The sequence below is a fragment of the Prorops nasuta genome, unplaced genomic scaffold, assembly GCF_024137725.1.
Source record: "Prorops nasuta isolate Cenicafe-Biocafe unplaced genomic scaffold, Cenicafe_Pnas_1.2 PNAS00018, whole genome shotgun sequence".
Lineage (NCBI taxonomy): Eukaryota > Metazoa > Arthropoda > Insecta > Hymenoptera > Bethylidae > Prorops > Prorops nasuta.
Genome location: NW_027116815.1, coordinates 1,956,714 through 1,979,807, shown reverse-complemented (window position 1 = coordinate 1,979,807; position 23,094 = coordinate 1,956,714). Strand labels below are relative to the sequence as shown.

At 46.1% G+C, this 23,094-nt stretch overlaps 1 protein-coding gene across 5 annotated transcripts in view; it reads left to right on the top strand.

Annotated features, from left to right (window-relative positions):
- The first annotated feature begins 8,256 nt into the window (after positions 1-8,256).
- Positions 8,257-23,094, top strand: part of LOC136780234 (optomotor-blind protein-like) — a 73,157-nt gene continuing 58,319 nt past the window's right edge. For all 5 annotated transcript variants that reach the window (XM_066738472.1, XM_066738469.1, XM_066738471.1 and 2 more), the window contains exons 1-2: positions 8,257-10,158; positions 15,701-16,025. In XM_066738472.1, the coding sequence (XP_066594569.1) occupies positions 9,432-10,158; positions 15,701-16,025 (1,052 nt within the window). In that variant the 5' untranslated portion in view covers positions 8,257-9,431. The remainder of the gene's footprint in view (positions 10,159-15,700; positions 16,026-23,094) is intronic.

Below are 23,094 nucleotides of genomic sequence, written 5' to 3'. Positions count from 1 at the left end.
ATCACCATATCACTCTCCACCAACAGCAAATTACGTTCCTTAACTAGCCATCGACATTCGTACGTACAGTTTCACCATTCACTTTTTTGTAACCCCAACCTAACCTCTCGATATACCTAACACCTTTCGAAAATTACGGTGCTTCTCGAAGAAATTAAATGTTCGTGCAACGCTCGTTCTCCACTCTCGATATATCCGAAAATTATCATTATCGTAGGTTAATTTCAAGCTCGAGTATTGCGGAGGGTTGTCCGTCGCAGCTCTACTTTCCACGCTCCAGTGAAATTTGCCAGCGACAAGCCCCACGCTCTGACAGAGAACTTCGGGAGGATTCGGAAATCGTCCGCAGGCGCCGCTTAGACGACTCGCACAAGTTTTTCTTGTACCGTCTGCACAACGCGTTGACTCCCCCCCCCCCCCTTACTTCAACTACCAGGAAATTTACGCGTTAAGTTCGCTTCCTTCAACCCCGTCCATATCACGTTTCGCGCAGAGGCAAAAATTAAACACGAGTCTCGTTCTGTACTGAATTATATATATATATATATGTATTATTGCTAGATCCGTATAGGAAAACTCGAGTTAAACCGTCAGTGTCAGATGGATCGAGGAGCGTAATTGGTTTTGTCGTGAGGTCGACGCGCGATTTTGCCGCGGTAATTACGTTAGAGAAGCTGAAACTCGCAATTAAGCAGTGGAGGGATGAAAATCAAACCGTGATCGTGGAAATGTTTGCCCTCCTCGTTGGAGCACTTAAGCCGTTACACCCCCGATTCCGGCAAACTTGGCTCAACGCTATGATTATCGCATCAATTTTTACCCGCATATCTAATCGAGTCGTGGTACAAGCGAAGACGAAAAATTTCGTAGGAATTACGAGAGTAGTCCGAAGACCAGGCTCTAATGGTATAATGACAATGGAATGTCGATGCTAGGCCTCTAGAATTTTGCAAATCTATGCGCACCACTGGGAAAAGAGCGGGAGTCCGGAGGAGAAAAAAAACTAGTCGAGTGGTCTAAATGAAGTTTAATGCTCGACTTCTCGGAACAAAGTTTCACCGCAGTTTCTCCTTCTTCGTTCCTCCTCCCTCCCCCCCCCCCCCCTTCTTTTTCTTCCTTTCGTCTTACGAGCTATTACCGTCCTGGCCGATTCTCTTTGGAGAACAAATCACTGGGCAATGCAACCACGACGACCATGTTCCACACCGGGTATAATCCCGAGGAATTTTCAAGTCGACGAAAACTGAATCCTGCAATGATATCCAACTACTATAATATATATATATATATATATATATAAATGTACATAAGAGGATATTAAGGAAAATTTTCATTAGCCGAACATAATTTTTATCGACTCCCATTTAATCTCCATTTGCATTCCTCGCGTTCTGCTAGATCGACTTCCTCCTTAATCTCTGCTCCAGAGAGCGACGTACAATGTAATCTGTGGCGAGATCGATAAGCGTGCCAGAGCTTGCAGACTGGATGGGCTGGAGGGAGGAAGAAGCGGGTAGAAAAGTTAGGAACGCCTCGCTCGCGAGGGGAAAATTGCAAATTGATACAAGATATCTTTAATGTGACTTTTAACGCCTCTGAGGCTTTCCATCGTGCACGAAGAGACACGTGAACATGCGGGAGTTTAATATTTTATATAATCCGTGATTGGAGCTGGGTATAAGAAAACGAACACGAGAGAGAGAGAGAGAGGGAAAATGAAAATAAAATGGAGAGAGGAAAAGCATGAAACTGGCAGAGATACTGGGCTGTTTCTGGCCGTTCTACATTTTACATTTAGCCAGCTGATGGGTTTGGCGTTAAATTCAGCCGTCAGAGCTTTCAGCAACGTTCAGCAACGGCGTCAGCAACTCTCCTCCTCCTCTTCTTATTCCACTTGTACTTGGCTACTGCAGGCTTCTTTCGCTCTCTCCACCCTCTTCCTTTTCCTCCTCCTCCCCCGCCCAGTCTTCTGACTATATACTCGCGAGAACCGACGGTCGTCACGCACATGCTGCAACGACCTTCTGCATCAAAAGCTTTGTTTATAGTCTGAAAAGATTTATAGGCTCCGTTCTGATATACATATAGCATCCACTACGCTTTATCCGCAGCGGGATCTCCATTCTGCGAGGAAAATTCATTCCTTGCCTCGCCCTAAACGCTATCACGGCTCATCTTGCGTAGCAGCTCGATCCGCTCCATCTCTATTGCCACTCGTTTCCTACCGATCCTCTATCTCTCCTGATTTGTCACTTTTAATCCAAAGAATCCTTTCATATTGTCTTGAGCTGAAAAAATTGACGACTGCAAGCTCTACCGTAGCAGCTAGCGCTAGGATCGTATGGTTCGAGGCATTGTTCGCCAACAAAGGCCAGCGGGGATAGGAAATTTAACGAGCGCCAGATAAGAAAGCACGAATCACGCGAGTCGAGAGATCTTTTCTACCGTTATTATTTATAAACGATGATATTTTTGCAAAAACTCATTTTATGCCGCAAATTATTAAACGGAACAAACTTTTTTCCTCCCTCAACGTTCATATAGGGCCGAGGTATTTTCGCGAGGATTTAAGATGGAAATAGCTGCCGCGCGGTGGACTATACCGTGGGGGTTACTTCCTTGCTTACTAATCCGTGATCTCGGGCACGTTGCCCGAAAGACACAGAGCGTGCGATCACGATTCGCGGTAGCGTAGACCACCTTATTTAGCGACCTCTGTTATACGAGAAAAGGCGGAATATCTCGCGCGGAATATCTCCAGCGAGTCTCCCTAATAAAACCGATTCACGATCGCAACAAAACTGCTCAAAAGCGACTCTTCCACCTCAAATCTCCGCTCGTCCAACCTTCATTCGAGCAGCCTAGCTTCTCCAATATCCCCAAATGCGAACGGTTATTATTTCGTCAACGAGAAACCCCGTAGCGGTAAATTTCCCCCAGAATTTTCCTTATTCGCTAAAAACGCTTCGCAAAAGCAGAGAGTTTGTCCATCTTTCCTGTAGTAAACACTATATGTATATATAAAATTGATTCCGTAATATCAGGTCTATAGCAGGTTGTTATTAATAGCGTCCAGTCTGTTCAATGTTTACAGCTATTTACTTTGCTCGCCGGATCAAGATAACGCTGCCTCAAAGCTATTATTAATAGTGGCATACAGCTATTGACACTATAAGTACTCAAAGTGACAGTATAGTTCTCCGCAGAGTCCATAAGTATTTCCAATTGATTGCTCTCGCTTTATGTACTTATATATATATATATATATATATCAGCTGCTTTGGATTCTTTTATGAGATACGACAACAATACACAAGCCTCGTGCTCCATATTTGTTTACATACAGGGGCCAGGCTGATTCTTGGCATCCATGAAAGAAACCAGAGTGCCTCGGTAGTCCCAGAAATATTTGTAAACAGAAGATGTTTTGCTTTAGCTGAAATAATAATTGTAAAGAAATTTCCGTGAAAAATAATATGCGTGATTTTTGTCACTCGTTTCGTCATCGTTTACACAGTGAACTTTATATACAATAATGAACATGAGAGAGATAACGAGGTAATTTCTCAAACCCCATAGCGTTCTCAGCTTTCAACGTGTCTGTTGATAAACATCGTTTCGAGTGCAGAGTAAAAATGGTGGGAGTTGAGTTTTCCCCGGCGCGTATCTAAATGTTGTACACAACGTTACTACGGCACGGCGCGTGGTTAAGCGCAAGATCAGATATAATCTATCTCGGGTAGTTTTTTGTCCCTCTCGGTTGAGACAGTCTCTCTCCGTTTCCAGCAATACGACGATTAATCATCATTGAAGCTAAATTACATAGGGTGAAAGAAGGTGGTTCTGTTCACTGTAATTTTCAAGCGTTTTCTCACCACAGTCTGGCCGGCTATCGGGCAGGTTAATAATCAAAGTGGTCATGCGATAATATTTGGACCGATAAATGGCAAGTTGGTTCAACCGTATAGAGGCTTCACTGAAATATTTACCGCTCGTGTTACAATACGCTATTTACCATATTCAACTCCCTGCTTAATTTCCAATAATATTCAGCAATTAAAGCGATAATGTGTACAGGATTAATAAAAAATAATTGCAAATCCTTGCTCTTTCGTGTACGCCACTGGTAATTGGCAGAATGAAGCTTTTCGTTCGTAACGCAACGCAAGTATGCATGTGCTTTTCTGGAGGTGATTTCGCGAAGATTTCAAGAGTGTTTTCTCGCCTAGTCCATTTATATACGAGATGAGGTAATCTTGACTGCGGATCATCGAGGATAAGTAGCGTGCGTAGGACTATTCTGGACGATAAACGGTTATAAGCGGACGACGTTCACAACTATTACATGCAACGCTTTCCCCGTGCAGATTGCCAGGAGCGATGCGTGCTACGCATGGCTCTACGCGCCTTCAATTTTATTTGCGCCATTCAACGCGCACTGCTATCCCTGCCTGCCTTGTAATCAACCTGAATTTTCATAGTAATCTTTATTCCCGCATCTACCAGTAATTACATCTCTCCTTCCTGGTCTTTATGCCAGCCTATAGCTTATAATTAGAGACTCTACATGCCAGAAATCTGTAAAACGCATTACCGCCAGGTATCCCACTATCGAATATATACAATCGTTGAGCTAAAGTGTAAAAATTATTGACGTAAAACCACGCAGCGTCTTATACCGTTAATTAAAAATATTCCCCTACCACACGACGCACCCTTCGCGCATCCATGTAATTATTAGCATATCTCGATGTTGTTTATCGCGTCGTTGCGTTCATTCGCGCTCGCCGCGGATCTCAACGTTAATTTCGAACAAGAAAATTTTCGATCGACGAGTATGAAAATTGTGATTTGTTTGTTTGTTTTGGAAGGATACTCGAGATATTGGGCGGGTCGGGGGGAGTAACGAGGTGAAAAGGGGGTTGGGACAGGAGCACAGGGGGTACTTCGAGATACGGTTATATCCTGCCGTGTTCGCGGTCGCAAAACGAATGCGGCGGAATCGAACGTGGCAGAGTGGCGGCCCCCACCCCTGAGCCGGTACCGCCGTAAGTGCGGTTGCTCCTGTTCCCCCACTCCTCGCGTAGCAGAGCTTTCGCGCACGAGGTCGCTCGGGGTGGCAAAGCGGCGTGGGCGGTTCTGTTTCTCGGCCACGCCCGATCGCATTGCCCCTTTACCAGCCAGCCAGGCACGCTCGTCAAATGTTTTTCGTCGCGGATTATGACGCGGTCTGCGCGATTATGACCACCTCTCCGCTCGCACGCTCTCACTTACTAGCTTGCTCTCTTTATCTCTCTCTCTCTCCCCCTCTCGCGTGCTCGCTCCCTCTCCATTATCCGCCTTTTTCTCTCCTCCACCACCACCACCACCCCCCTTCTCCTCCCACTCGCCAGTTCACTCACTCTTGCTCGCTCTCGACGCTTCGCTCGCCAGAGGCTGGATTTTTTCTCCCCACCCCTAACGTCCGTTTCCGTCTTGGGCCATCTAAGCTCTCGATCTCTGTTACACTTTTGCCATGTTACAAGCACACGCTCGTTGTCACGTACACGCTCGCAATTTCACCCCTTCACGCTCCGTACTCGCTCCACACACTTGCAACTCACTCTGAAAGCGAATTGCTCCGTCGCTCTTTTCCTATGTGGCCAGGATATAGTATTCGCTGGGATATATATATGTATACATCAGCCGGCTACCACCCTGCTTCCTCCTTTTTTAACCCTCCGCCTCCTTCACCCTGCCGATGTATCTCGATGTTAAAATGCCAGGTCCCCGTTAATGTCTATTTTTCGTTCTCGTTTATCGGCTCTGACCAAAATCGATCGGCTTCGGCTGACTGGATCTCTGGACGTTCGAGCGCTTTCCTCTTATCGCTGCCCAGTCGAGCCTCTGGCTCCCGCTTGGTTTGCCTCGATCAATTAACTTTCGAAAATCATCTTTATCACGCTTTTAAATTAACCTTCGCTTTGTATTCATTGCACTCAGTCCAACACTTTTTACCACTATCGATCATCTTGCATTTGAAGCCAGTTGCAAGATAATTTTCATATAAATGTGTCATTTTAGCAATAACGTGTAATTTCTCATTGCATAAATTGCTTCAGTCAAAATTATCCAATTACTACTCGATGCACAAGAAAGTCTACCACACCGCGAGTGCCCGAGGCAGATCATTAATTTAACGGTAATTGAGTTTATTACTGTCTCCCGTGTTATTAAAAATCGGCTGATACATTATAACCAATAATTGTGGTTGAAACTTAATTGGATGGCATGAATAATATGGTATCAGCTCGAAAATTACAACGATTCTTTAAGCTGAATCGGTTGGATTATAAAAAATCTCAGTGAATGTTAAGCCTGTACGTGCATGGTAGGCGAAGGATGATGAAAATAATGGAATAATGATATAGAAATGTAAATGGACGGGAGTGTAGGAAAATGAGGCGTGTAGAGCTTTTTTGCGGAATCGACATGACCGTGCTGCAAGTAGGAAAGCTCGTGCGGATTTGGCAACAGCGCGACACGCCAGGCGTCTCAGCAACACTCGACGGCGCGAAGAACGAACGACGAGATCTCACGACGTAGAGGGAGTGGGAGAGAGAGACGCATTATGAAAACGCGTATGCGTGTGTGTATGTGCGCGCTTTATGGGTGGGGGGTAAGCCGGTCCTGCCCTGGCCGCCTGGAGTGGGGCTGCGCCACTTTAAGTGGGGATAATCACGTGACCAGTTTTGTGGAGCCGCGGAGGTGGGAAAGATCGGGCGGGGCTCGCCAACTTCTCCTCCGTGTGCGAGAGACGCACGTTCTAGAAAAAACAACACTCTCTCTCTCTCGCCACTGTTACACGCGAATTTTGGCACAATGCGCGTAAACTTCGCACTTTCGGCTTCTCGCGGAAAATTCTGCCCGATAGCGCTTTTACCTTAACTATTCTCGCTCTTCAGACTTACCTAATTAGTTCCCAAGTGGAAACGTGCTCCAAGTTAATTCACTATTCTACTTTGAGAACGGAGTACTTCAAACTTACAGTCTCCACCTACCTTTTACAATTGTAACATTGGACAAAATAACGTTCTCGCATTTTCGTATTATACGATGACAATTTTTGTAAGCGGTTTACCTCTGTGTACAGCATCGAATAATATTATCGTGCCGACGGAAGTCGGAAATGTCAGAAGAATCTTCTCATTCAATTTTTTCAATTGTCAGAATTTTTAACAATGTATACTAGTGTAAGGAGGAAAAGATATCTCACGCGTGTACTTAAAACTGTTTATACTATTCTAATTCATGCCAAAGTTTAAGTAAAATAGAGGTTTTTAAACAAATTATAGAAATCAAAAAAATCAATAATTTACTGTCACATTTTGACATATATTTGAAGAGAAATCTTGCGTGACAAGAGACAAATATAAATATCGTTAGCGCCTGCAGATAGCAATCACTGTTTTATCAGGCTGGTATCTGGATTAGTATGGTAGCACTACTGGAAAATAATTAATGCTGCACTTTGGTGGTCGCAGTATAAGCACAGAGAAAGATTCTATCGTAGGAGTCTCAACAGGATTTTCGTAGGATCAGGAAAGTCTACGAGCTTGAGTGATAGGACATACGACCCCCTCCCGCGCAGCATAGTGGCGCAGGGTGGTGTTAATGGGCGTACTCGCGGTTAACACCCTTGGGATCACATGGTGGGAGGTATCCCCAGATTCGAGCACGATCCGGAGGAGTAGTAGTATATTGGAAGAAAGAGTGAGAGTGAGAGTGAGTGAGAGGGAGGGATGAGAAGGAGGGAAAGAGTAGGGAAACGGGGATAGAGTTTTGAGGAAGGGAGGGGTGAGGGAGGGGGCAATGGACGAGTAGCGTCGGAAAAGGCGTCGGGAGCAACGCCGCTCGGATTGGCGCCGGAACGCCAATCCGGGCTACGAGCGCTCATTATCGCCCGGGCGGACGCGAGGAAGGAGAAGGTGCCACCGCGTTTCCCCCACCCTCTTTTATCTCGCTTGGGCTCGATCCGGTTGGCAGCGCCATCTCCGTCACTCGGAGGCTTCCCGGTCGATTCGTCTCAGTTTACGAGGGTGGGAGCGAGAGAGGGAGAGTTGGACCAGGGCGCCGTGGCGAGTCGGGCGCGTTCGGCCAGAGACCGAGGTCTCCCCACTCTTGGCCGTCATGCCGCCGAAGCCGCAGAGGCGGAGAAGGGGTAGGAAGGAGGAGCCCAGTTAGCTCTCTCAGTCTTCGCGTCGCTGCCCTCCAGCATTCACGCCTCCCGCGTCCGTTCCGCGGCGCAGCCAGCCACCACTCTCGACAGGACCCACACACAGCCACATCGGCGCCGCCCGATCCGGACGGGGACTTTGGCACACCGACACCTCCGCGGGAGGTGTGGGGGTGAGCCACAGAGGAGGTGTCAATCCTAGCGCTGCTCAGTGACCATCGCGGCGCCACCCAAGTAACACCTTTCGTCCGCTCGAGAGTCCGCTCGATCCAGACTACGCTAGGACTCGACTCGACTCGGCTCTCGCTATCGCATTATTTTGCCTCTCATTGATCATTACGTAACAGTTCTCTTATCGCAAACCACCACCTTCGCTCGCCCAAAAATATCCCTTATCGATCTAACCCGCTGTCCTCTTGTGCAATACACCACTCGTATAGTTCTCTTGCCATCTGTGCGAATGAACGATCGACTATACGCGAGAACAGGCAACCCGTCGCCTCCCGTCGGAACAGTGAAACCACCGAGAATTCGTTCAACCGATTCCCCGAGACTCGTACACGATCATTGATCCGAGCTTACAGTGGTGGCCAGCAGCGTGATTCAAGTGATATAATGGGAGAGAAAGATGAGAACTGAGGAAACAACGTAGAAGCGCGAGTGTCCAGTGAAGTAAAAAAGTTGTGCCAGGAATTCTCTATCACTGGCAGATGTTGCATTCGGCTGTTCGCAACGGAAGATGTCGAGTGGACAACTTCCAAGGTCGCGAGCGCTACGTTGGGCGATAGTCAGTGACTTTCCGCATCGGCACAGGGAAAGCCCGGCATTTTCCGTTGGCAAGGCCCCAGTGATTTCTCAAAGGTGAATCTCGGGACAAAACTAGTTTTGGTGCTTCGCGCGTGTTGCATTGTCGTGAGGAGAAAAACTACTGGGAATAAATAGATTATCGTATATGTCATGAGCGTGGACAGGAACCGAGTGTGGTGACTGTAGATTGTTGTTTGGGTGCAGTGAAAGAATAGAAAGAGAGGGAGAGGAAGAGGGAGAGTGAGCGCGCGGTCCAGGTAGATGAAGAAGCCAAGTGGCAAGGATCATAGGATCGGAGAAGGGATATTGGGAAGATAAGGATATACGGATTAGTCTTAATCACAACACAGGGGGGCGTTGAGTCACTCGAAGAGAAATCTCGCGCGACTCGGCTCACTCGGCCGTCTCGATGAGATTCGAACAAGACACGGCGTGCAGGGGTACCCACTGCGCCAGCACTCCGCAACCGTCCGCGCTGCAGCAGCGATCACGGCTCGAGGACTCGCCATCGTCCTCATCCTCGTTGAAGGAGGTGTCAGGTCATCATCAACGAAGCAGACAGGAATTAGAGGCTAGCCTGGTCGAGGGTGCGAAAACGATCACGGGGCCGCGGGCCGAGGCGGGGGGGCCTGGGATGGCGTACCCCGCGTCTGCGACGGCTCTCAATAATCAGCACTCGCCGTTCTCCAGCTCCATATCCGCCACGAATAATCCGAACGGCCACATAACCGGAAGTCACCTGCCGGCACCGGCCGCTCCGAGACCGACGGACTTTAGCGTCTCGAGCCTCCTTACCGCGGCATCCACCCATCCCCCGGGTGCCATCCTCGGCGGTTCTTCCTCCCAAGGAAGCGCATCGCCACCGCCCGCCGGTCCCGGGAGCCCGGCTGCCGCACCGGAAACGCCACCGCCCTTGCCCACCCAGAGGGAACTGCACCCGTCCTCGGTCGCCAGCGTGGCGGCCGCGAGCTATTTCAGCGCTGCCGCCCTGGCCGCTGCTGGATTCTACAATCCGGCGGCTCACTTGCCGCCCACCAGCTCGCCTCAGCCCAACGCGCATCATCTCCAGGGAAAGGCAATCCTCACAAGCCCGCATCACCATCCTCATCTCAACCCCCACGGGCTCACTCCGCCAGGTCAGAATAATTTCGCCTACCTCGTAGACTTTTCCCACGTATCCCTAACGTCCCCATTCCCAAAGCCTTCCTCTTCTCCACCCACCCTCCATGACAAAACTGCCGAATCAGTGCGGGCAACGATTTGCAGCCGTGTCCTCTCCTTGCAAGAATATTGGCTGCACCTCGACAACGCCAATTTGTGAAACTCTCTAAATACACGAGTCCTAGGGTTCATATATGGCTTACTTGGAACTCCTTTGGAAACGTACATCATCGCAAAATGCATTCTTCCACCTAATTCTCAATTATATCTCGTGTGTCCTCTGTCGTTGTGTTTACCTGGCCACTGTACACCGGAAACGAGTTTCTTTCTTTCTCGCGCTTTTTCGAAGGACGTATGCTGATTGAGCGCTCGACCGATTTGTCACCGGTCTTACGTAATTTCCTCGCCGAGTTGCGCGCGTGCTATACAATATTTTCGGCGATTTCGGGGAAGCATCTCTCTCTCTCTCTCTCTCTCTCTCTCTTTCTCTCTCTCAAAAACTCGAAAACTGCGCAGTTTCTCTTATCCTCGATCGGTAATAGTTCATTTATTTGTTGATAAGACGCGACATGTCTTGACGATTGATATTGCAACGTCGCGCTAATTAGAGTCGTACCGCCGCTGAGATTATCCTGTTTGTTGCCACCGACCCGCGCCTCATGAAGAATGTCGCAAATGTCGCGACTTTGATTATGCGTGAATTTACAAATTATTCTGCGAATAATATTTTGCCAAGCATTATCGCGGAGGGAGAACTCTGGCGCTGGCGGAGCTATATCAGATTTTTTTTTACATCCGCTCGCACTAATAAATCAATTTGCTTCTCTGTGACGATGACGGCTCCCAGATTAGCCTCGTGGTCTTCCATAAGGAGCGCGAGATAAGACGACAGAATTCCAATTGAAATTGTGTCCCTCGTAGGAGCTCAACTTTTGAGAAATTATTCTTCCCTCCTCCGCATCATAAATTCATGTTTTATTGCTGAAGATGAATGTTTACATTGTGTATTTCTCTCGAGAGCGTTGGGTGACGAGGCTTGGCGCGTTTCAACTTGCATCGAGTAGAAAAACATACAGAGGACTACGGGCGATCTTGGTCGTTTCTATAGTGCCAAGAATCGGCAAAAATTGTGGTATTACGTTCCGTTGGTCAGGCTGTGTTTCCCAATACATATATGGCCGCGGAAAGCACGATAACATCATGAATGCAACATGGCCGGCGTTCTGAAAAAATTCTCTTACCGTACACGTTCGCGATACATTGTGACTTGGAGGTAGAGATAATGCAATCGATCTGGCATATCTCGGTCTCTAAATGAGTGACGCAATGAGAGTACTCTTCGCTAACTCTTCGGCAATGTCGTGTCTTATTAGAATGTTTGCGATGTGCTATGCCATTATTAACTGAGAGACGTGTCAGACCTATCTAACGACTGACGTTTGTTTCTCTCACGAACGTTGTTTCACGAAGCTTGATCAAAATTTATCTAAACTCCGGAGGAATCTGTCGGTAATATTCTAAGATGGATCCGTTAATTTTTCATAAATATATGGATCATCGGGAGACTCGGTACAGTTTCAAGTCAAGTAGCAAAAATTAAGCCTCGTGTGAGGGAAATATCGAGCATACTTTTTTGGGATACTTTTACATATTGCAAAACTTGTTCTTCGACATCTCTAAAGAAATATTCTAGCTCATCGCCTAAATCTTCGAGAAAAAAGTATGAGAAATATTACTCTCAACGTGTAACCTTATGGGAGAAATGATGAAATTAACATTGTATTTGACTATAAAAATTTGGAACGTTGCAAAACAGGTGGTTTCAACCTTTATAGCCAAACGAAGTCACCATAAAAAAATTCGCAGGTTATCGAACAAATGATAGAAGAATGAAAAATATGGAGTATCTTCATCAGTTACACCTTTGCCTACGTCCAACGGAATATTTGCCATTTATTTACGATCAAAAAATCATTTCGTACAAGAAATAACAGAGTGTCCGACGCTTGTTAAATATATTTCCAGAGATTCGTTCAAATAAATTGCAGCTGCACCTTGCAGATCCCCAGTTTATACGACGCCAAAAGGCGAAGCCACCTTAAAACTTGGTTGAAAAGCGGTGAGATTTTTTTGAGGTCGCCCGTAGTTGTATCGCAATTTTTTCTCGAGCGCGGTTGTTGTGCATCGGCAACAACGAGTGATTTGTCATTGTTATTGCCGCTCCTTCCTGTCATTTTTCGAGCCGTGCGAGACGAGAGACGCTCTTCCTCTTTTCTAGCCGGGCTCCCGGCCAACTGACCGTAGAGAAGCAGTGGTGATTAATCTTGCCAAGGGCACACCCGACGTTCCATGCATTCGAAATACGCGTGTTTCTTACCCAACCCGAGAAACGTAAAAAAGAAATCTATCGCGAGGAACTCCGGAATCGAACGGACTACTACCATCGCCTCGAGGCTCGCTCAATAAAAACCCCTTCTCATTCTTCCGTCAACTTCACAGTCTCTCACCCTTATACCCTCGTTCCTCCCATTATGCATTTCGTAATATACCAATTTCTTCAAGTTTGCAAAAAAGAAAATGGCAAAAAAACACTTTCCAGCAACGTACACTGACTCTTCTTCGTCCCAGCTGCTCCTTCTTTCGTGAATTATTAGATTTCTTAGAACGAGCTGACTAGCCTCTTTCCTCCACTGTGTACACAATGTTCGAGTGTGTGCGCGCGTGCTTTTCTAAGATGTCACTCTATTTTGCAAACACAACAATGAGCTACTTAGAAAAGAGTCTTTAGTGTACTGTTTGAACGATTGAAAAGAAGCAAAGGTGGAAGCCGGTGAAGAGGTTTTTGTTTATCTTTCGATGTCGTCGCTCGAATTTCTGGTCGTATTTCGAGAAACGAGTGGCAACAAGGAGAGTGGACAGGAAAAATTTCGACGCGCATCGCTTCGGAAGGTTCCTGGCGACAGATGTCAATGGCAGGATTTGTCGGATAAATTGAAAATCGGTTTTTCATCGCTGTGTTGGAGATGGAGCGACCGTGGACGCCCGGAGTGTTTATTATTTTCTGCAAATGGCAAATTAACGTTCTTTGACCATGCACCGCTAAATTGATCCTAATTAAGCGATGTACTTTCGCGCGTACCGCCAGTTTCTTTTTTAATGCTACTTATTACTATCCGCTAGAAAATCGCGCGATACGCATCGGCAAATTAATTCGCAAAGCCGATTGCACGCCCGGTACTACCATAATTGCCCCCCCCCCCCCTCCGGAGCTTGAAAAAACTCAACTACTCCGGGGGAGGGGGGAGGAAGGGACGACGAAGAAATGAAATAAAAAGAATATATAGGGCGCGAGTTTGAAAAAGGTGTTCGTAGAAAAATAATTAGACGAGGTGAAAAAAATTGGCGCGTCGACTAATCAAGCTGGTTTATCAAACAAAAGCTCCTCGATGTGGATCCTATATTTTTATCGGTTTTTCGACGTGTCCGGGGAATAGCGTTGGAACATGGTGCGTATATTTCACGAAATTTCATTTCCTCGTGGATCGTCGGTTTCAAATGGATTGCGGGAAGCCTGATGGCCGTATAAAAATATTAAAACACAGCGTTTCTCGGTAACACTTCCATTGGATTCGTTAAACGAAATCCATCGATCGCACCCGTGTCCATCAATCCAATGTATTTAGCAAAGAGACTCTTAACCGACTCGCGATCCGTCATATCCATCCCTCATTTGTTTTTCGTTATTTCTGGTAAATCAAACCGAGACAATATCGCAATTAACTCTCTCTCTCTCTCTCTCTCTCTCTCTTTGAATAGATGCGATTACAGCGTGATTTTCGAATATGCTCCAGAAATAAAAAGAGTGCTTCGTAAGGCGATAAAGAAAGGCAATAGAAGAAATTTCTGAAAAGAAGCAATTGGTCGTAATTAAAGTGTGCAGTTTTAAAAGGTCATTCCCCGAAATAATTGATCGCTGGATGGATCCTTGTTGGAAATTTCGGAAGTTTCATTTCGAAGAGGCGTTTACGTTTTGGCTGGCGCGAAAGCGCTGGATAAGCGGAATCGGAGAAGGGAACCGAGTAAATTGTAGCGAGATGCTGATTGCGAAGCGGTTGCAGTAGGGATCATTACTCATCCGGCAACGGCAACAGGTTTTACAAGTTTTCCATTAAAAGGTGGCGATTAATTATGGAGAGAAGGAAATTCAGAAGCCGCGCCAACGTCGGGAGTTATTAACTCCGACATTATACAAATGTTTACAACTGTCGCTTCGGGTTAATCAGCCGTGCGTCGATGTTGCATAATGCACGAAAAACATTGCCGCCTATAAAAAGTCCATTATTTCAGTGTCAAATAAATACGCGCTGACAAGATCATTCGCGATAAACCACTTGGCTGTAATAACCTTCCATTATCTTTCAAAGAAACTCTCCATACTCCCCGTACGCAGTACCCACTCTTCAACGCGAAATTTCCGAAGCTAGTTTCATTTTGACAGGGATAATGTAGCGTTTCCCCGTAAATTCTGCGACTCTTCGACGAGAAAATCGCAGGATTTATTAAACTGATCGTTCGGCCCGAGCATCGATCCAGCTCGGAAATGCTGTACTGCAGTGCCGATGGCTTTGAGCGTAATTCTTGAATTAACGGTTGATGCGTTGTGTAGATAAATAACTATATATATATATATATATGTATATATATATGCTTATAAGCTGGAGAGTCGATAGTCTCGTGGATGGTTTGCATGATTTCGAAGCAGTTGGAAAAGTGAGATTAATTTAGGAAATTGTGGAGGGGAGGAGGGACGTGGATGTGGGTAGAGGAAGAGGATGGCAGGAACGCCATTTTGTGTGTCTAATTGATCTATCGTTAAATTGACAAATGGTGGAGCCAATTGGTCAGCCATTTTGCTCTATATTGACCCGCGACGACTGCGTCAATAAAGCCAACGCTATTTTTAAGCCAAGAGTTTTTCTATCGAGAGCTGCAGCAGCAGCATATACCTACGCCTTTGTCAAGAGCTTGCAAGTTTTCGATGGAGCTTTCCCAAGTCTGGAGTAGTTAACCTCCAAGTTGCTTCTGCGGACGATGGGAGCTAGGTTGGATGGGGAGGGAAGGGAAGAGAGATGGGATTAAAGGAAGTTCCTTGCACAATCCGCCAGGTGATTTACCTTGGCGAACTTTCTTCGGCAGCTGTCTTTGCCTCGTTATCCATGATCCTGCTCGGCTTGTTTGTCTATCTGTCTGCACGATTCCACCATGGACGCACTGGACCCTAAAACACCAGATGGCATCCTCTGCCCCCTGCCTCGAATTTAATCACGCACTGCACCTATGCATGCCTATTGTACGGACACCACAAATATATCCATAATATTTCCATTTATAAGTCGTTGATTCCAAGAATGGGAATATTGATTTAATTCCACCTTATTCCACCGATAGAATTCTTTCTGACAGTTGCATATATATATGTATATATATATATATATATATATATATACATGTGTTCAGGTTTGGGATTGGGGCCACACACACCGGAAGAGGCTGCGGTTCTGGCTGCGGCGGCTGCAGCGCTTCATCATCATCATCAGGGCGGACCTGGTGGGCCCGCGATGAGGCCGCTGAGGCCGCCCTTGCCCCCGGGGATGCTACACGCGTCGCCTCATCCTCTGGCGCCTCACCATCCCCTCGCGGGGCCTCACCATCCCCTCGTACCACCGCACCATCCCGAGGAGGACGGTGTCGTCGATGATCCCAAGGTCACGCTCGAGGGCAAAGAGCTCTGGGAGAAGTTTCACAAGCTCGGCACGGAAATGGTCATTACCAAAAGTGGCCGGTAAGTAAAACTACCTCTCTACCCCCCACTCTCTCTCTCTCTCTCCCCTCCAATTGACCTAATTTATTCCACGCTCCAGCATATTTTCTCTGCCTCCGCGCGTTTATCGATCAGCTTTTTCAAACGTCAAAAAGCTCCGTGAATGAGAAGAATGGAGAGATGGCGTGTAGAGTGAAAGTCCGAGGGTGTCATTGATAAGAAAATGGAATTTTTTATTCCAACGCTGGCTGGCTGGCGGGACAAAAGCCTCCTGAAAGTTAAACGATCCGTTCTCGCGGATTCTTAGTTTCTTCTCGCGTCAGTTTTTTGTCAGGACCCAACGTTTCGTGCAAGATGCGTGTCCAAGACTACGTTCTTCGCTGCGTGGCTTTTCCAATACAAAGATTTCTCTCTCTCTCCCTCTCTCTCCCTCTCTCTCTCTCTCTCTCTCTCTCTCGCTTTCTCTCGCTCCCTCTACCTCAATGAGCTGTCTGCCTGCCTGCCTGCCTGCCTGCCTGCCTGCCTTCTTGGCTCCCTTCGTTGCTCCGCAATTGAAAGCTCCGAGCTCCCCCTCCACACCTCAACAGTTTCACGCTTCCTCACCACTCACTCTTATACGTACCACCACTCTGTACAATGCGCTCGAGAAAAAACTGCAAAAAATACCTCTCACCCTTTTTAAAACAATTTTTTCACAGTTATTCCATCTTAATCTTCCTCATCCTTCCCTTCCTTCTCACCTTCGACCTTTGCCTCTCTTGCGAAATGAGAAAAAGACAAGATTGGCTCTCATTGTGGTTCGAGATCAAGAGAGAGAAAGAGAGAGAGAGAGAGAGAGATTGACTCTTTGCAGAATCTCGAGGATGAAATTAGCTATATGCTGGAAATTTGTCGATAAAGCTGTGGAAAGGAAGAGGGCTGTGGCAATGGGGAAGAATAGAGCACGCGCCCCCGTCATTCAATAGAGAGAGAGAGAGAGAGAGAGAGCGAGCATACACCCATACATATTTAACGTGCGATACACAGGTGCTAGCGAGAGAGCGTACACAAGGGCACTTTTAGCTCGTACGAGCGCGTTCGTGTTTGTGTGCACGCACGTAACGCCTTTCATGAACGCGACCTTATCGCGTAGATTTAATCTTCTTCGTTTCTCGAACGCGTGGCTCGATCCGCGATTAATTCACCTACGACACAACGTTCTTTTCAACGTTTTACAGTCCTACTCCACTCTTTTGTTCGTAGTAGTAAAGCTATAAATTCAATTACACCCCCCTCTGCCCCCCCCCCCTCCCTCCATCGCCAACTTTTAACCCTTTCCTCTTTCCGCACTTTTTTATAGCTCTTTCGAATTTCCGTTTTCACGCAAACCGAGAGTGAAAAATCGTTTATCGCACCAGGCTACGTTTTGCAAACGGTAAAATTACAGTGATCGCGCCGAGGCGATTACGGTACGAGCTCGGTGTTTCTTCAATTGTGAAAGGAAGGGAGAAAGAGAGCGATGACAGTTGGATCGTTTCACGCCAGTTACCAGTTGCCAATTGCCGGAGGACGGGACGTAATAATCGGAGCCGAGCTCGCTCTAAATCAATCTGCATCGATAAGTAATAATCGACGAGCTGCTCTGACCACCTCCTTCGAGTATTCCCCCCGAGCGTTCCCCCCCCCCCCCTCTCCCTCTCTCCAACATTCACCTTCTCGCTCGTTCACTTTCAGAAAACAGCTAAACGGGCCTTGTAGCGCCAATGCCCGGTAATTACGCGCGGGCACAAATTACCCTCGATTTCTTCTCTACGTCTCAATATACCCCGAGAACCCTCTGACTAATTCTCCAAAAATCTCCGACAATTTCCTTCCTATGCATATATATTCTTGCGCCGAGAAAATATTCGAGCGAACGTTGTTATCGTGTGTCGACGTTTCTGATCTCGTGCTTTTACGCTCCAATAAGAAAAGATCGCTAAATTTCAGTGGCATTTCAAATTTTATACAGTAATTTATCGTGTAATTTCTTTTTACAAGATCAAACAATTTATAGCAATCTGAATAGATAAACACTTTACGTATTTCAAATTTTGTACAAGTTTATAGAAGAAATGGTAGGTTGAATAATATTTCGAAAATAGTTAAATATATTTTTTATTGTGTACTGTGATGGATTTTTCGTTCAAAAAAATGTAGATTGGAACAAAAATTACGGTACTATAGCTTTTGTTATTGGTAAATGTAATGTGGATTAGAGTAAAATTTCTTGTTCAGAATCCTACCACTAGATGGCTTTCAAGCTGTCTGATCTATCTCGCTAGTACTTTTCATGTCTCTTGATTTGTATATCATATATGTAAATTAAAAATTGACTTGGCAAACTATTTTCATAGTTAACAATGCTCTTTACATATTCTTATAAATTTTTTATGCAAATAGCTACTTCTTCTGATTATTTATAAGGTCTAATAAACCGACCAGGAAAATAGTGTTCGTTGGTGTAATACACGCGTTTCGAGTAAGTTTCTAAATACTGGTTACTTATAATTAACGAGTGGCACAAATAAGTATATTTGCTTTAATTGCATAAGCCAATAAAAATTCCAGCCATTTCCACTAAATTTAATTCTAATATTCTCTCCTAATATCAACGTTGGTAATGAATTGTCAATAATCGGATGATAATAAAGATTTGAGCCCCAAATGGATGTGCGAATTAGGTGTTAATTCTCGTGATACCGATATTCGGGCAGCTGAGTATGTTGCATGACCTAGTGTGAGGGAGGGAAGAGGGAGACTAAGGGGTGGGGGGAGGGGGGGGGGGCGAAAATGTTGATGAGGCCAAGTTTTCAGGAGCGCAGCAGACGTTGTGCAGCTTGCCGAGGAGTTTAAGAGTTTGAGGTTGGGAGTTGCAGTGGTGTATATAGCAAAAGGGAGAAGAGGGAGCTTAAGTATAGGGCTGGCTTAACGATGTTTGTTTTATACATTGGCAGCCTCTTCTCGAACCTGTAATCTTTCTAAACGAGATATTACCCAGGTCCGTTGCGAAACACGCTCGCGCTCTGTGGTCCTCCGCAGGTCCTACGAACTGGAGAATGAGAATGACGAGGAGGGGGAGGGGGAGGGGGTGGAGCAGAAAAAAATTGCCCATTCTCCCGCTCTCTCCCCGGTCGACCAAAAATCGTCGGCCATTCACGAGCCCCCAGGTACATACGACTCTGCCAGAACGTATCCCCCTGCACCCCCTCCCCCCCCCCATCACCGTCTCGTCGCGCGTGTCTTTCTTCCCCTCCTTCATCCCCTTCCCCCCCCCCCCCCCCCCATCAATCCTTATCGATATGAATTCGCACCGTTGCATTAATCCAATTGACAGAAACGATCGAATCCTCCAATTGATACCATTGTTTCTTCGATTGCAATGACAATACATACAGACTGAATAAATTTCCACAAGACGAGTTTCGACGCTGAAGAAAAATGTCGAAAGAACGTGGAGAGGAATATAGCAGACAATGGCGTAGAAGCGAGGGACACGGTAGCGCCTATGTTCGCGACCAACAAACCTCCCCCCCCCCCTCCTCTGACGCACACTAAAACACAGAAACATGCTCTCTCGTGTGTCCCTATACTCCTCTCCACCCCCAACTTCATACAGTATCGCGGCTTCCACGCTTAAAGACCATGCACACCAAGCGAGATTCACGAGTCTCAATTACTCTAATTTGAAAATCAAATGGAACCGACATATTTGTGTCGCAGATTCGCGAGAGTTGCCAGATTTTCTCGCTCGAGCCTAATGAGCTTAACTCGACCTTATCCTTCGGGTTGAAAGCTATTAAAGTCGTTGTCGCGTATAGTCGAAGGAGCAACGCGGGCAAAAAGCAAAAGAACAAACAGATCCGACGCGTCTCAATGAAATCCTGTGATTGCTCGTGTTCGTCCCCGAGGTCTTTATTAAATGGCGGCGATGATCGGATTACATCGTCGCTCTTCCGTATTTTCTCGGGCGATCGTGCGAGCGTAAGAAACCGCGATCATCTTGAAAATCACTCGGAGGAACGCGTTTCCCCTTGGCGATGCTTTTTTCCTTTCTTCTTTTTGCACGAATATTCTTCCCTCCGGTTTGAAACGTTCTTGCGGCTCTCTGAGTATTTTTCCTCGACGCTTCCCTTTCTCGCGCACCCTTTTACTCCTTGCGTTTTCTCTCTCTCTCTCTCTCTCTCGCTCTTCGATCCCACCCCTCCGCCCCTCTCGCTCGCATTTGGACATGAACGATCGCACAGTTTCTTACGTGGTCTCCAGCGCATGCGTCACCCCCCCCCCCCCATCTACGACGGAACCACCGTTTTGATCCACGTCTAAACGACACGAATTTTATCAAGGCAAAGTTGGGAATCTCCAAAAAGATCGTCGCTCTTGGAGAAATTGGTAATTAGCCCTTGCGCAACCATTCAAGTGCCCTTTTCCGGGATCAACTTTGGCCTCTGTATATATATATATATATATAGGTTTAGGAGATCTGTTGAATCGAAGGATATGGAAAGATATGACGAGTTACGGAAAGTGCAATATAGACATGTCTTTATCTACTTTTATATGTACTTGGCGTCGAAACACTATCGTGTCACTTTTTAATCGCGAGTAGCATAATTTTTCACACCGGAGATACGGAGTACGAGCAATCCAAGTTTTTGAGAATGCGACTGTCCGGTTAAACGAACTCTGTATTTGAGTACTTATATCGGAGAACACCTATGCTGTAAAGATTTACGGAACGCGCGGAGCAGTGATTTTCTCAAAGCGGGTGAGTCGCGAGTGAATTGAAAATTGCATTTTCGTACTGATTCATGAAGAAGATTTTGCTCGGTGGGACTTGTATAAGGAAGAATCACCATTAAAACCGAGAACGGGTACTCCGACTGTGTGCTAGTCCTACAGATTGCGTTCGGAGCAAGATCCCTATAATCGACCGGCTATTGCATGGTTAATGAAAATAATTTAACACCTGATTTGGCAAGCCCAACCCCAGACTCGTCAAGTAACGAAGCATAAGCTCTACCCATGACATTTATAAAAAGTTATACAACCTATGCAACGCCTTTGTCAGGGACAGAGCTTGTGCTAAAAATTCTACAAGAGCTCAAAATAAGAGAAAGATCAGGGAGTATAATTCTTTCATCGTAGCCGGAATCCAACATAATTTGATGAAAAAAATCAAAAGAATCAAATTTACCTATGCAAAAAGGGATTTTTCTCGCGAGAAAAATTACTCAATTTTATTATAACAGAGAGAACTGCTCCAAAGAAGTCATTAAGCAGATCGCCTCTCTTTTGCATAACAAAAGTCAGCTATTAAGTAACGTAATAAAAGTAATTGAGAATCTAAAAACTGGAGACACGGCTACCTGGTTGCAGGATATAACTAAGAAAGAATAAGGAATATTCTGCAGGAAAATGGTAGAGGTGAGGAATGGATGAGGAAGCTGGACGAAAGGAGGAGAATAAAAGGAGTTGGATGCAGTTGAGGGAAGGAAGAGGAAGGATGCGAAGAAAGAATGAGTAAGGAGAGAAGAGGGACAGGAGCCATAGTGAGATGGATATGGGGAGGGGGAGGAGTATGGTTTAACAAGGATATTTTATATCTTATAAATATAGCGACGAAGTTGTAAATGGAGCGAGGTCCACATTTGTACCCCGCGAGGGTGAATAAAGCAACTGAATATATATATATATGTAGGAAGCTACCCACCACAACGTCAGCCAAAACTGGATAGGGCCGCCACGCATCCCACTCTTCTCCATGCATCTTCCCTTCCTCTTCAGCATTTTACCCCCGTTCTCCCTCGACGCGTTCCTTTCACCCCCTTTATGCTTCCTCACACACCTCCCTATTGCCTTCCGATTGCTCGCTACAGCTATATATATATATATACATATATACACGTGCACGCGTTTCTTATATACGCTAACTCCTCTCGTTAAACGCGATCGATCGAGCCAAAAATTACACGCTTTCCGAAATTTCGCTATTCGCTCGCAGACACCTTGTTGCTTCAACGATCGAATTTTCGTTAGACGGGCGAGCTCGCGTGACGCTAATGAGAAAGTTTCGTGCTCGATATTGAAACTTGCGGCTTATAAACGCGGAAGCGCGAGATTCTAGCGCGCAACCGCGGATCGTTGACGTTGGCTAAAAGGAAAAAGTTGGAAACACCCGGAGCTATTTGCTCTTTTCAGCTCCTCCCCCTTTCCGTGCGCTTTAAGCTCCGCAAACAATTTGAAAATTCGACATTCTTGTTTGCTCTCGCCTCCGCGGAGGAGAGCTTGCGGAAGCGAAATGATCTTTGCCACGATAGGGGGGGGGGGGGGAGGCGATAAAATCGATTAAGCTTATAGTTTAACGCTGAAGAGCACGAATGCTTTGGATTAATTATCAATATATATATATAGGTCGAAGGGTCGAGTCGTCGCTACATTGAGAATTTGTACAGCGACATAAGAGCGCAATGTATACTCGCGTGAATTATCCATGAGTCCCTTTACCTCCTGCAAAATTTCGTGTTCATTCTTGGCACACACACGTGTGCGTCTCGCTCTCCATTCTAAATATCAAATGCGCCTAGTAAAATTTAACGTTGAAGCATCCCCCGATGTGCTAGGCATAAAACCTTCGTGATAGAGGTCATTCAGAGGTCATGTTTCTTTTTCAAAGAAAACTTGGCTTTATACTCGTGTATTTTTTATAAGAAACTAAACGCGTTGTTCTCTTTAATTAATATACGCATAGTCGTGATTCTAGTCGGAACGGATGAATTTCGATATCGCAGGATGAAAATAAGACAAGAGGAAATGAGTAGCGGGAAAAGCACGGTAATTTTCTTGGTAGCTCGGACGTGTTGTAACACGAAGAAGATCCTGCCGGAGCCCGTTAATTTAAGCGACGATTATCCCGCGAGATCGCACGGTAATAATTACATAAATCAGCGCCAGCTAATCGTAGCATTCTTGCTCCATCGATCATAAATATTAGCAAAGTGCCAATTCATTAGCGTTGCTTGCAACATGTTGCCGCTAACGACTCTATGCACGCCCGCTGCATCCTTTAATC